Source organism: Diorhabda sublineata, chromosome 10 (assembly GCF_026230105.1).
Source record: "Diorhabda sublineata isolate icDioSubl1.1 chromosome 10, icDioSubl1.1, whole genome shotgun sequence".
NCBI classification, from domain to species: Eukaryota; Metazoa; Arthropoda; class Insecta; order Coleoptera; family Chrysomelidae; genus Diorhabda; species Diorhabda sublineata.
The window spans coordinates 4,646,166-4,659,299 of NC_079483.1; the positions used below are offsets into that span (position 1 = coordinate 4,646,166).

General features: G+C 32.1%; 3 protein-coding genes across 3 annotated transcripts in view; 2 read left to right on the top strand and 1 right to left on the bottom strand.

The window, feature by feature from the left end:
- Positions 1-136: 136 nt before the first annotated feature.
- LOC130449642 (ribosomal RNA small subunit methyltransferase NEP1) lies at positions 137-8,978 on the bottom strand. The gene is made up of 4 exons (XM_056787588.1): positions 8,435-8,978; positions 3,656-3,808; positions 2,431-2,674; positions 137-1,004 (listed from the first exon to the last, which is right to left on the bottom strand). Exons 1-4 carry the CDS (start codon positions 8,453-8,455, stop codon positions 682-684), a joined length of 741 nt encoding a protein of 246 aa, XP_056643566.1. The 5' UTR covers positions 8,456-8,978; the 3' UTR covers positions 137-681.
- LOC130449641 (polyadenylate-binding protein 4-like) lies at positions 4,140-6,369 on the top strand. The gene has a single exon (XM_056787587.1). It carries the CDS (start codon positions 4,321-4,323, stop codon positions 6,109-6,111), a length of 1,791 nt encoding a protein of 596 aa, XP_056643565.1. The 5' UTR covers positions 4,140-4,320; the 3' UTR covers positions 6,112-6,369.
- A 541-nt stretch (positions 8,979-9,519) lies between the features above and the next one.
- LOC130449455 (glutathione hydrolase 7-like) overlaps positions 9,520-13,134 on the top strand; it is a 30,708-nt gene continuing 27,093 nt past the window's right edge. Inside the window, exon 1 of the mRNA XM_056787273.1 lies at positions 9,520-9,746. Within this exon, the coding sequence (XP_056643251.1) occupies positions 9,686-9,746 (61 nt within the window). The 5' untranslated portion in view covers positions 9,520-9,685. The remainder of the gene's footprint in view (positions 9,747-13,134) is intronic.

Below are 13,134 nucleotides of genomic sequence, written 5' to 3' on the forward strand. Positions count from 1 at the left end.
GATCGTAAAAACTAGAGTGGATAAAGTCCGGTCTGAACCAAATTGCACGTGTAAATAAAATTCCAAAATAATATTTTTATGGATAAAAATCCATTTGAATGATTTGCAGTAGTAGATTAAATTAAAATGCAACTTAGCCATCTAGAAGCAAAAAATGTAAATTTTGGACATTCCTGGCATCAATATCACCCGTATATATAGTGTACACATGCATTCGCAAGTGAAACAACCCCATTTAAAAGCAACCTAACCCAAGCACTGCTTAAGAAATAAATACTATATTGGGGGACAAATAAATCCAGTATAAAAAAATTTCAAGGAACTCTGTATTTCTACAATTGAATTGAAATTTCTATATTCATAAATTTTTCCCGTAAAAAATAAAAGGAAAGCAGAGTTGCATTTCCTGAAAAAATTTTAAGTGAAAATTATAGTCCTGAAAATTTAATTTAATTAAAACTAACAATATAATCAAGTTAGTTTCATTAAATAGGGAAATTTGAACTACTATAACCTTTTCGTAATTTCAAACACTTGTTGCATATTAAATTTAAATAGAATCGTTTATTGGGTGATTAAAACTTATCTCTTAATAATTTGATACAAAGTTTGTAAATAGAAAATGTTCATTATTATGAGAAATCTTATGGGGTACACCTAACAAAATACCAATCGGTCGTATCAAAGAACATTCCATTCCTCTTCGAAAGCAGAACAAAGTTTTGTACACGTCAAAGCCGCAGATAGTGGGTAATTACTTATAGAAAAAAAGTCTTCGGTGTAATGTACTTCTATGCTGCCCCTCGCGATTGCACCAATTACAATAGCAATTGGTTCTTCATCTTTAGGAACCAATTCCCTACAGTTTTTCACCTGTTTTGCACCAAATGAAGTCCCAATTTTTTTTACACCTACAGGCAAGTGATCTGTTATTGGATTCTTAATAACCTTAAGCAGTTTAGGCCCATCTTCTGCTCGGACAGAGAATTTATGTAAAAGTTGAACTAAAAATTCAAAAATTAGTATACACAAACATTTATTGTTAAATATAAAAATTTATTTCCTTAATAGCTATAATCTGATCAAGGTGAAGATAAAATATTCATAGCAAATAAGTTGGGATTTGTGGAAACGTTGGTGAATTTAAAATGTTCACTATATATTCTCAAATAAACTTAACTGCAAAAAACGGACACTTCATATTTTTCATATTGAAAGCTAGTTGTCAGTAATGTGTATGATTTTGTGGGTAATGTGATGATTACAGAGAATGTAGGATCTATATCCACTGAACTAACACTTTCAGGATTAGTGACTACTAGATAAAACTGAGATTCATTTGTCTTAAAGTTAGTTTATCTGTCAGTACTATTCTAAACTCTTGAGCAGGTTTTTATTTTGGTTCCAAGTAATGATTTTTTAAAATGTAGACTTAGCCCGAGCTGTTGCCTTGGCAAGAGAAGGCAACAAACGAAACATTGTAGAAACGCTTGGATTAGCAAAATCTACCATTCACGATGAACTCCGGCGTTTCCTGGAGACTGGAGCTAACATCAGAGAGCTGGCAGTGGGTGAACAATGGCAACAACAGCAGTAGACACATATGAGTGAGCTTAGACATAATACAGCAGAGACTTAGGGAGCATTCTTATTGAGTTGTATAGCAGTAAGAAACTGTTTCATCCATGAAGACGATCAGGGGAGTGATTGGTCAGTGTACACTCCACAAATCACCTTCCTTTGAAACGAATCAGTTATAATTGAGAATTAAATTAATTTCTACATCTGGACTGCACTGGTTTTCCTTGATAATGGGGCTCCGGCTGCTCGGTACCTAATTCATTTGGATGTCCACATACCCTGGGAACTGTTTCCAAATACTTGGAGCCAGTAGGACATTTCTAGACTGGCCTTTACAATCTCCTATATGAATTGCATAGAGCATTTGTGAAAAAATTTAGGGAGACATGTTAGACATTATCATCCTCTTCCTAGTGACTTGAATCAGCTCCAAATTGCTCTTTGTGGAGGATGGGATACTGCACTGTTGGAGTAAATTCAATTTAATTTCTTCGTTGTTTGATACGGTTAAATCCATTCACAATAACATAAAGAAAACCTAATAAAAATGAAGGATGAAGTTTATAAAAATTAGTTAATTTCTTATTTTTTCTTTTGTTTTGTTAATTATCAATAAAAATTATTCATTTGTGGAATATTTTATGTAAATAACTTATACATTAACCACTTCTCACCTTTCATTAAAAATATTTATATATCTAACAAAAGATCAAATTCGCATGTCCAGTTTTTTGCTGTTGAGTGTATATTATTTGATAATCAAATATATATCTAGCTATAAAACTTGAATTTTCCCGATAAGTGATGTACAATCAGTTATTGAAATTAATATAAAAACATGTACTTTACCCATAAGTCCTGCAAAACGTTTAAACGTCCTTGGAATCCTAGTTTGTGGGTTTATTTCTATTAGAATATTATTTGCAGTGTGAACATATACTTGTAAAAGTCCTGCTCGATTCAAAGGACTATCAAATAACATCAACAAACACTGATGTGTTATATCGGGTCGACATGATCCAACATCTCGATTATTACTTTTTAGAATATGTGTGTGGTCATCACAATTCAATAATTCAAATTTACTTCCAACCTTAAAAAACACAGATTAGAATTTTTTAACGTTACCAGACAATATTATCAATACGATATGGTTTATTGGCTAGTATAAAAACAATAGCAATTATATAGTCCCAATAGTAAATCACTAAGCAGTTATCAATAACATGATATAACAAAGTAGAAAACTCTACTGCATAAAAACAATTTTGCTTTGAAAGTTCATAGAACCAACTTTGACTTATGTTTTCTACATTCTTATTAGTATGCAAATCTAGAAACTTGTTATACAGTCTAACGTCAAGATTGTTATATTACTTTGATGTGGTCTAGAAAATGGTACAATTAGTCTGCACCCCTGGTGGTATAACTGTGAATATCAGAATGAGTTGGCTTATCTTGTACATCCCTATGAATACATAGAAGTGTTTCAAATATGCAAGACAATGTCATTATCCCATATTCCATGAAGAGTTTGCTGCAATCTACTCGACTTCTTGCATTGTGAATAATACGCAAAGCAGAATTTAAACCCTTTGAACTCTACAGATACCATAAGCCAGATAACTGTGGATCATCACAAAGTAAATCGTGTGAACAACTCAATTACTGCTAATACAAGAGCGAAATTGTCTCATTGCAAGAAGCAATGATGAAATTTTTGAGCATAGTGAGTTTATATGCTCCCCCTAATTAATACCAGAGTCTAACAACAATCAATTTCACAGATTCACCTCTGGTACCTCGTTTAGCAGAGCTAAATGTTATTTTTTTTGTTTCGTTTGCCAGTAAATCGTTTCTATACAGCAGAAACAATAGTGGTCGCAACAATCTTTGTTTACAATGAATTTAAACGAATTTATTGTTAGTACAGTTTGTATTGTAGAATCAATAATTATTCAAAATAAACCATTAATAAATAAGAAAACGTAAATTGACACTAATAACGTTTCAAGGTTGATGTGGTAGAGTATCGAATTAACTAAAACATGTATTTAAAAATTAGTTAACTTACTTTTACAGTTTCCAACTGTGCACCTTCTAAAATAATTATTAGGCGTTTCTCCTGATTTTTTAAATGTGCTACTACCAAGTGTTTTGGTACGGGATCAAATTCGAATTCATTTTCTTTTGATTGTTTCAATTTCCTTTTTTTACTCATATTTACCTATAAACAAACGTAATATTATTAGGATGAGAAATTTTTAGGTTAACACACAACATGGAAAATGGACACGTGTGTATGGTACAATGTTGCCAATGATAAACAAGTCAAATTTTAAGTGATATTTCATTGATTTAGTTTAAATTTAAGCAATTAGCACAGATATAATGTGTAATTTCAACAAAAATAAAGTTAATAGAGTCATTAGGGATGATTTTGAATTCAAATAAAAGTAAAGTAAAAAATAATTTCGGCAACGTCGGATTTAATAAGCGAATGAGAACCAATCGTATTGTGATAAATAGCATGGTCTTGCGCACTATAAGCTAGTCGTTAGCTATGAAAGTTTTAACTGGGAAATTTGTAGTAGTCTTTGTAAACATTTCATTATTTATATCACCAAGAGCAATTAAACAACAAAACAATAATTTTTGTTAAAAGACTCGCAAAAAGTATTTTGAATTATTTTATTAAGTAATAAGTGGAACAGTGAATTTCTATTTGTAAGAACAAAAATGAGTATTCCCCAAGGAGTGTTGTACCCAACCGGTTCCCTTTACGTGGGGGATTTACATCCCGATGTAACAGAAGCGATGCTTTACGAAAAATTCACCACAGCAGGACAAGTACTATCCCTACGGGTTTGTCGTGATGTCAGAACGAAACAATCCTTAGGATATGGATATGTGAATTTTAGTCAAACACAGGATGCGGAAAGAGCTTTGGACACCATGAACTTTGATCTTCTTAAGGGTAAACCCATTCGTATTATGTGGTGTCAACGTGATCCTGCATTGAGAAAATCCGGAATCGGAAACGTTTTCATAAAAAATCTGGATAAAAATATAGACAATAAAGCCATGTTTGACACTTTTTCGGCTTTTGGAAATATTCTCAGTTGCAAGGTAGCACTCGACGACAATGGTTATTCTAAAGGTTATGGATTTGTGCATTTCGAAAATGAAGAGGCTGCCGAGAAAGCAATAGAAAAAGTTAATGGTATGTTATTAAACAACAAAAAAGTTTATGTTGGAAAGTTCATACCAAGAGTAGAACGAGAGAAAGAATTAGGTGAACGAGCTAAACAATTCACTAACATTTATGTGAAAAACTTTGGTCCAAACATGTCAGACGATAAATTTTCGGAAATATTCAGTAAATTTGGAGAAATTACAAGCAGTGTCGTAATGAGAAATATCGAAGGACTATCGAAAGGTTTCGGTTTCGTCGCCTACACTGATCCGAGTTCAGCAGAAAGAGCAGTTGAAGCATTGAATGGGAAGCAATTAGACGGTAACGTTTTATATGTGGGCAGAGCCCAAAAGAAAATTGAACGTATCAATGAATTGAGGAAACGATACGAACAACTACGCCAAGAACGTTCTACCCGTTTTCAAGGAATCAATTTATATATAAAGAATCTCGATGATACATTTGATGACGAAAAATTGAGGCAGGAATTTTCGGCTTATGGCACAATAACTTCTGCTAAAGTGATGTACGAAAATGGAAGAAGCAAAGGTTTTGGTTTTGTGTGCTACAGTGTTCCAGAAGAAGCAACAAAAGCAGTTTCGGAAATGAATGGAAGAATGGTGGGAAGCAAACCATTATATGTGGCTTTAGCTCAAAGAAAAGAAGATCGTAGGGCCTTCCTTAATAGTCAATATTTGCAGAGAGCCCAAGCTTTGAGACATCATAATAGCATTAATTTTCCTACAACTACTCCACCATTTTTGATTCCAGCTGTTGCTCAAGGTCCTAGATTCTACAATCATCTAAATTCTTTGAACCACATCAGACCGGCTCCACGTTGGCCTGCTACACCAAATTCAATTCGACCTAACGGAACATTCAGCTTGTCTCTAATCAATTCTCCTTACAGAACCACTTCCAGATCTTCAGTTAATGTTCGTAACACAATGCACCCAAGAGCCATCACCGGACAACAACAAGCTCCCCCGTCTAAGCCCAATAGTAAATTCACAAGCTCTACCAAGAATTCAGTCAGGCCTCTCAACGTAGGAATTGGTAACGGAGGAGATGTTTCTCTTAATCCTAATGTACTAGCAGGCACTCCACCCCAAGAACAAAAACAAATTATTGGAGAAAAGTTATTCAGGGTGATTGAAAAAATGTACCCAGATAATGCTGGTAAAATAACTGGAATGTTATTAGAAATAGACAATACCGAATTGATACATATGATCGAAAACAAAGATTCACTAAGAGCTAAAGTAGAAGAAGCGATTGCAGTACTCCAGGCTCACCAAGCAAACGCTAAGAAGGGGATCATTGTACAGAACTAATTATATATTTTTTTTTATAATCGGTGTTGTGTGTATGCTTAAGAGTGTTAGTTCTTTGAGTTTAAAAACTATATATTTTTTTATATTTTGTAAGATTTTAGAAAAGACAATGTTACTTTTCTTTTCAGAAAGCAACGTTGTGAAAATTATAAAAATATGACGAAACTTCATTTTTAAATACCCTTTTATAATTTTTTCTAGAACTGCATATTTTTTTATTTCATTGTTAGAAAAAAAATAAATAAAAAGTCAACAAATCATGGTTCTGTTTCTATATTCCAAATATAAATTTGATATTATGGAAAGCTTTTAATTTATATAATGATATTATTGTCAATTAATTAAATATTAGCAAATTTTGAATATGCACGGGACATAGTTGTATAGACCCTGCGACCCAAAGGATCTATCTTGTTGAAACACTGGTTTCTTCAGTATTTACAACTATTCTTTTATTCTCCTTCCTTTTAGAAAGTTCATGATGCGGGAGGACTCTAGCTGCAAGTGGTTTTTGTCTTCTATTTCATACGTTCCCAAGTGTGTTTTGGTGCTCCGTAACAACGTGGGTAGGAATTTTATAGCAGAATCTGCATTTGCGTTCTCTACAAAGTAATCATCTTCAGGTGTCTATCGAGGCAGCAATGTCAAACACTCCTGTTAGTATACATAAATTGTTCATTTAACAGATCTTCTGCCTCAACTCCTGTAGATTATTCCATTAATTATTTTTTTCCCATCTTCCTTTCTTGTTATAATTTTCTCCATTCTCCTGTAGTTAATTTTATAAAAAGGTTCAGGTCCTATCTGCCTGTTTGGCAAATTTGCTATTTTATTTTCCTCAACACCTAGGAAGAAGGAACAAGTGGATAACTTCCATTTTTTTAGCTCATTTAACTTGTCCAGGCATTTTCAAATCAGTTTGGATCTTATGACATTAGAGTTCAGAGCTCTAATGACTGTTTGGCTATCAGACAAGAAGGCAATCTCCTGTTTATGATAATTGCTTTCTAATTTGAACTGAAAGTTGCATATATTTCTGCTTGCCAGGCTTTCAAAGTGTTTGGTTCTGCGTCAATTCTGTCTGCTATTCGTAGTCCATTTCATGGCATTTCTTTGTAAAAATGCAATTCTCTGTAAAAATTTGCATCCATAAAACTAGAAATAAATTCCTTGTTGACAGTAATGGAAATTTTTATTGAAAAAACTATCAAAATTGAAATTACATGTACCGTTGTTCTCACTATAAATTTATTTTCAATAGGCATAGACAAAGATGTTTTATATAAAAGCTTTCCTAAAAACTAGGGTTGACAACCTATGAAATGCAACATCAATTTTTCAAATGAGACTTTCTGAATAATTTTGCTTTTTCATTTCAACTCAAAAAAACTAAATTATGCAACTACAGCTTTTGAATAATAATATTGAATACCAAACATACAAAAACATTCCAAAAATTTCTATATTGGGACAATACTTGAACATCCTCTTTAATAAATACTCTACTTAATCCTGAAGCCTTTTTACCTTTTCAGTGTATTCGTTTTATTTCCTGTTGTCGTAATTTCTTCTGTCCAGCTCCTCCTCGGTCTTCCTTTCTTTTTTTTTTGTGAGTATGTGCTTCATATATCTTCTGTTTTAATCGTTCGTCCTTCATTCTCGTAACAGGACCAAACCATTTAAATTATCCTGTTTTAAATTGATTTTAAATTAAAATTGTCCTCAATACACCCAGTGTTATTCTTTATTTTGTCATATCTTGATTTATTCTCTATTTTTCTTAGAAATCTCATTTCAATACTCTTTTGTTTCTGTGTGTGTCCATGTCTGATCCGTATGTCAATAAGGGTGTGACTATTTGTTTTGAAATTTCCTTTTTGGCCAGAAACTGAGTCTTAATAGCTTTGACGAATCTTCCATCTGCTCCAGTTCTCTCTTTTATCTCTTTAAAACTGAACTTTATTTTAGGTGTGAACTAACCACTTAAACCAATTTTATAGCAGGAAACAATTGATCCAAAAAATGAAGTACCAACAGCAGGATCTTTTATAAGTATGTTTATCACGTTAATGACAAAAAATATAAGCCACACAAATTTAATACAAACAATCTCACATCAAACGTTAACAGACTATTTTTGTCAAATAACTCGTTGCATTCAATTTATACACCTGTTGGGTCGACTTTTTGTTTATATGCCATTAAGAAATATAACTCAATCTGATTAAGGATGGATGGTTCAAATAAATTATTAATTAGAACAAAATCGTTTACTTTCTATAGCTATTTCAAAGCAGTAATATCAAGTTAATACATTAATTACCATTCGATGTACTAAAATCATCCAACTACATCATCTTGAGGAGTTTTCTAGCTGTCTTCACTGTGGAAATCGCTTCTCTATTAAACACACAATTATTGTAACGCCTATACAAACATTGTGAACAAAATTTTTAAACTGTAACAATACTTAATCAAACATTTATAATTCAATAGTTTCATATTTTTATCCTTTTTATTCCATCACCATCACAATTCGTAATTTTTATCACTGATAATATTAAATATAAATACGTTTTTCAAATATTTTTCACCAAGAGTTTTGAAATAATTAAATATTATACCACCGCCGTGTCACTAGTAGCACGTAAACAACTACATAGTTACCTTCAAATCACACAATTTGAGTAACCTATCGAGCACATGGATGCGCAATGCTTTAAACCTACGTTCCAAATTGTCGTTTTTCGTATCTGGCATCGAGCACGTTGTGTTTTCCCCTTGCCCCTCAAACAACAGATAAATTTTTGGGCTCCATGAAATTTAAAATTGTGCTTTAAACACAAACTGTAGAATAGACGTTATGTGAGCATTTATTTCAAATTAATTTCTATTTATTTAGATTCACATTTGTGTTTACTTAAAAGACATTGGGATACATTATTATTTAATGAAGAATAGTATAGAAGGACATAAAAAGGTGTATATGGTAAAAAGTACAGTTTGAAAGCTTCTATAGTATTCGTATTTTATAATCAATTAATCATGTATCTATAAAAACAATAGTATTTCCGACACGGCTATAAATAAATAAATAATTAGTGACGTTTTCAAATTTGACACTTGACACAAAACTTACCAAAGTTTTTTAAAATTGATTCTTGCGTGCCAAGCTCATTAACGTCGCTTTTTCTTCTTTTATAAAATATACCTCTAGAAATAATATCACGACAGCCAGTTAAAGAAAAGCTATTTCACTCATTTTTTTTCTAACTTGGATATTTGTAATAATTTATTGGTTTTGTATAATATATTTATATAAATAAACCTAGTGTTTGATCTAAGCTCTTATTACCATAACTTATGAGATAGTGGTCATAGATAAATTAAATTATGTAGTTTATCTTTGATTTCTGCTTTAATAGAAGAGAAATGAAACTAATAAAAAATACGAGAAAAATTTTAATCGTGTAGTAGTTAAAAAAATTATATCATTCAAAGTATACACAAGATGGAATAACAAATTAGCAGATATCTAAACGCTATTTTAATATTTCTGTCATACAACTGACCTATGGTAAAAGTCAAAAGTAAATATAACATAGTTAAACAAGTCAAACGATGCATTTTACTGGGTGAGTATTTCATTATCTCATTTAAATTTCAAATTTAGAACTATTTTAAGTTAAAGTTTCATTATAATTATATTTATTTGTAATATTTCTTAATTGTATTGCATTAATTCATAACTGACATGTAATTTACTAAATTCTTAAACGTAATAATTCTCACTTTTCATTACAACACAATATATACAAAAGATTTCGAAAATAAACCGGAATGACCGACAATTTTATAACTTTTATCAAGAAATACGAGGGTTGCTACTTAAATTTTGAGTTGGACAAATAAAAACGAATATTTATGATTGGATATGGCTTTATTGGTTTTCAATATATTCTCCAATAAGATCAATTCACTTTTGCATGAGTTTGAACTAATTGTCGAAGCATTTTTTCCATTGGTATTTTTCAAGCAACTATCTGCATCTCTAGGTCGGGCCAGGTACTTCAGAATGTTTCAAGTATATGTAAACAACTCAAATAACACTCGCAACACGTTCTGAGTACGTACACCATTAAAAATGTCAAACTTTATGATGTCAATGTCAGATTTGACATAATCACATCAGTGTTACCATATCTCAAAACTTAAGTAACAACCCTCGTATGTTGCATTGGTGGTGATGTCACATCACTATATTTAAAGATCTCGATTCCAAACAAAAAAACTCATCAGATTGGCACCGCAAACGCATAATTTCAAACTGGGCATTCATCTGATGACAGAACATGTTCAGAATATCTACAGCGAACAAAGCTATATAAAATGTAGCGATGGCATTATGATCTTATAATAGAGAGTACAATATATTAAAAGAAAATATGATATAACAGTCTCTCACATCTGGAATTGCTGGAAACGAATTTGCAGATCGTTATGCCAAAGAAGCCACAAAGAATCGTCCTGAAATCCCAATTCAGCTTGCCAATTATCTGAAGACTAACTTCAAAAACCTCATTCAAAAATCTTGGCAAGAATATTATAGCATTACATAAAATTCACACATCTACTTCTCACCTTTTCTTAAACTTTTTGAATAGGAGAGAAGCTGAGCCAATAAGAAGACTCCGCGTCAACCACTCACGGATATTTGATGTTGTCAGAAAGTCGTCCTGTCTGTCAAAGTTGTCAAGTCCTGTGTCTGTTAAGCACATCCTCACCAAATGCAGATAATACTCATATCAGCAGTTTGATATGGAAAACCAACCTCGAGGAGACACTTAACTAATGGAAATAAAGAAAATCATAGAGTTTCTTAAAGCCACCAAGCTGTATGAGAAAATATAAATAATTTACGTATAGTAACAGATTTCGTAACAGTCCTTTATTTAACTTATGTATCTATGATTTGTTTTTGTGTGCCAATGATCAGCGCTGTCGAGGCACGTTAAACTGAAATAAAAAAAAAAATAAAATAATAACAGTAACAGTAAAAGCCGGTGAATACAAAAAAAATTACAAAAACAAAAATCCCAGTAAACTCCAATCTAATCTTAACGACAAAGAAAACATTCTGATTCCAGCATGACGTCGTGCGCGAAACGTGCATCAATTGAAGTCGATTGAGAATGATTGTCACTTCAAGTTGAGTGAAAAATTTCGATGTCTATTTCGAATGCGAATCAATTCTTATATATTTGGGTGAATTCGTTTCCTAAATTCTCTCTGAATACGGGCTTTGTTTTCCTAAACAATTTCTTTATCTGTTCCTCGAAATTGCCATTTTTTATTTGGTAATTAGTATGACAGATGTAAAAGGCATTCAAACATACGTATGCAACACCGAATATCCGAATTCAAATTTTTTTTTATTATATTATTTCTCTATTAATTATTTCGTCAATACAATTAAAATCCTTGGATGTTGCGCCACAAATAAAGCATTTTTGTGTGGAGATTGTGTCGTAAGCGCTTTACATATTTTGCAATCATTGAAAATATTAAATTATGAGATACACTTAAAGCTTTACCTTTAATTTTGCAAGAGCTTTTATGTAAATGCTTTAATTGGTCGTCTATTTTATTTTTTTCTCTTGTTGAAACTCCAGTTGATCCTTTGATAAATTCAATTTTTATTGGGCGACAGTATCGGGTGGACGCAGGACGACGATTTAACCCCACACCACTTTCTCACCACAAACACGTGTGGATAAATGTCAAAGGGGTTAGTTCCTCCTTGTTGGCTTTGCGCATGCGCTGCGTCTCGGCGGGTACTTTTGAAATAGTATTTCAAATTTCGCGTTAATTTCAAAGTTAAAAAGTGCGGTGTTCTTGGGTTCAAAGCTGATGATCGATAAATACAATAAATATAAGAATTTTTAATTGAATGTTAATCCTGTGTGCTAAATGTCCCTATAAAATGTACTTAATGTTAACTTATTAATAAATTGTACATTGTTTATTATTTTACAAATAATTTTATTCATATAAAACGTCCGATGACACTCAGGACAATTATACAGGTATAATCCAGTCTCCAATTCCTCTTCATTCTTACTTTCCATGATAAATAATTCAGATTTCAGATCTTTATCATTAATATCCATAATCTACTTTGAGGTTATGAAAAATGATATTCAAGTTAAGTAATATGATACGTATATGTAAATATTACACATTTTACTTACTTCAATGATTTACCTATCAAAACAAAATATATTTACACGTAAATATTAACGCAAATTGTTTGATGGTTGAGAAATAAATCAAGTACAAAATTTCTGCTAGGGGCGTTTGGCGTTTGACATTTGACGAGCAGACGACGTTACGTTCCAGAACATGCGCAAAGCGAGGAAGGAGGAACGGACCCGTTTGACATTTATCCATTGGTCCACAAACGAGGCGTATTGGAACAACGCATGTTATAAACACATTTGAATCACTAGCATCGGAACAATAAAAAGCCTGTTTGTATGGACTATGTTCTGAACAGTCATCAAAGCCCCATTCTAATAATAAACAGTTCCAGTTCTCTTATCAAATACTCAATTGCAGAATAAATATCATTTGCTGTTGTAATACCTGTCAATGCACGCACTTTAATAGTTCTTCAGTTATTTCAAAATTACTGTTAATGCCTCGTATAAAAACCAGCAAGTTGAGCTGTATCAACAGTATCAGTGGTCTCGTCAACAGCCAGTGAAAAGTTTGTAAATTTTCTCCTTCAGTTGAAGAATCAAATTTTGAGATAAATCATTTATTCTCGAAGCAACAGTTTGTATTGAGAGCGAAATATCTTGAATTATTGACTTTTGAGATGGAAATGAAACATCGGCAACTTTCAACATACAGTCTTTAAACAAATCACCATCGTTGAAAGTTTTTGATCTTTTCGCGATTTCTAATGCAATAATAAAACTTGATTTCAGGGCATCAGCAGGATTATTCACCTTAAAGTTT

What these genes read in the sequence shown, in the direction of transcription:
- LOC130449641 (XM_056787587.1), top strand. Translation starts at nt 4,321, where the DNA reads ATGAGTATTCCCCAAGGAGTGTTGTACCCAACCGGTTCCCTTTACGTG.
- LOC130449642 (XM_056787588.1), bottom strand. Translation starts at nt 8,455, where the DNA reads ATGATTTTAGTACATCGAATG. An exon ending in CACAGTTGGAAACTGTAAAA is followed by an intron (nt 2,675 to 3,655) that starts GTAAGTTAACTA and finishes GTGTTTTTTAAG; the next exon opens with GTTGGAAGTAAATTTGAATT. An exon ending in ACGTTTTGCAGGACTTATGG is followed by an intron (nt 1,005 to 2,430) that starts GTAAAGTACATG and finishes TTGAATTTTTAG; the next exon opens with TTCAACTTTTACATAAATTC.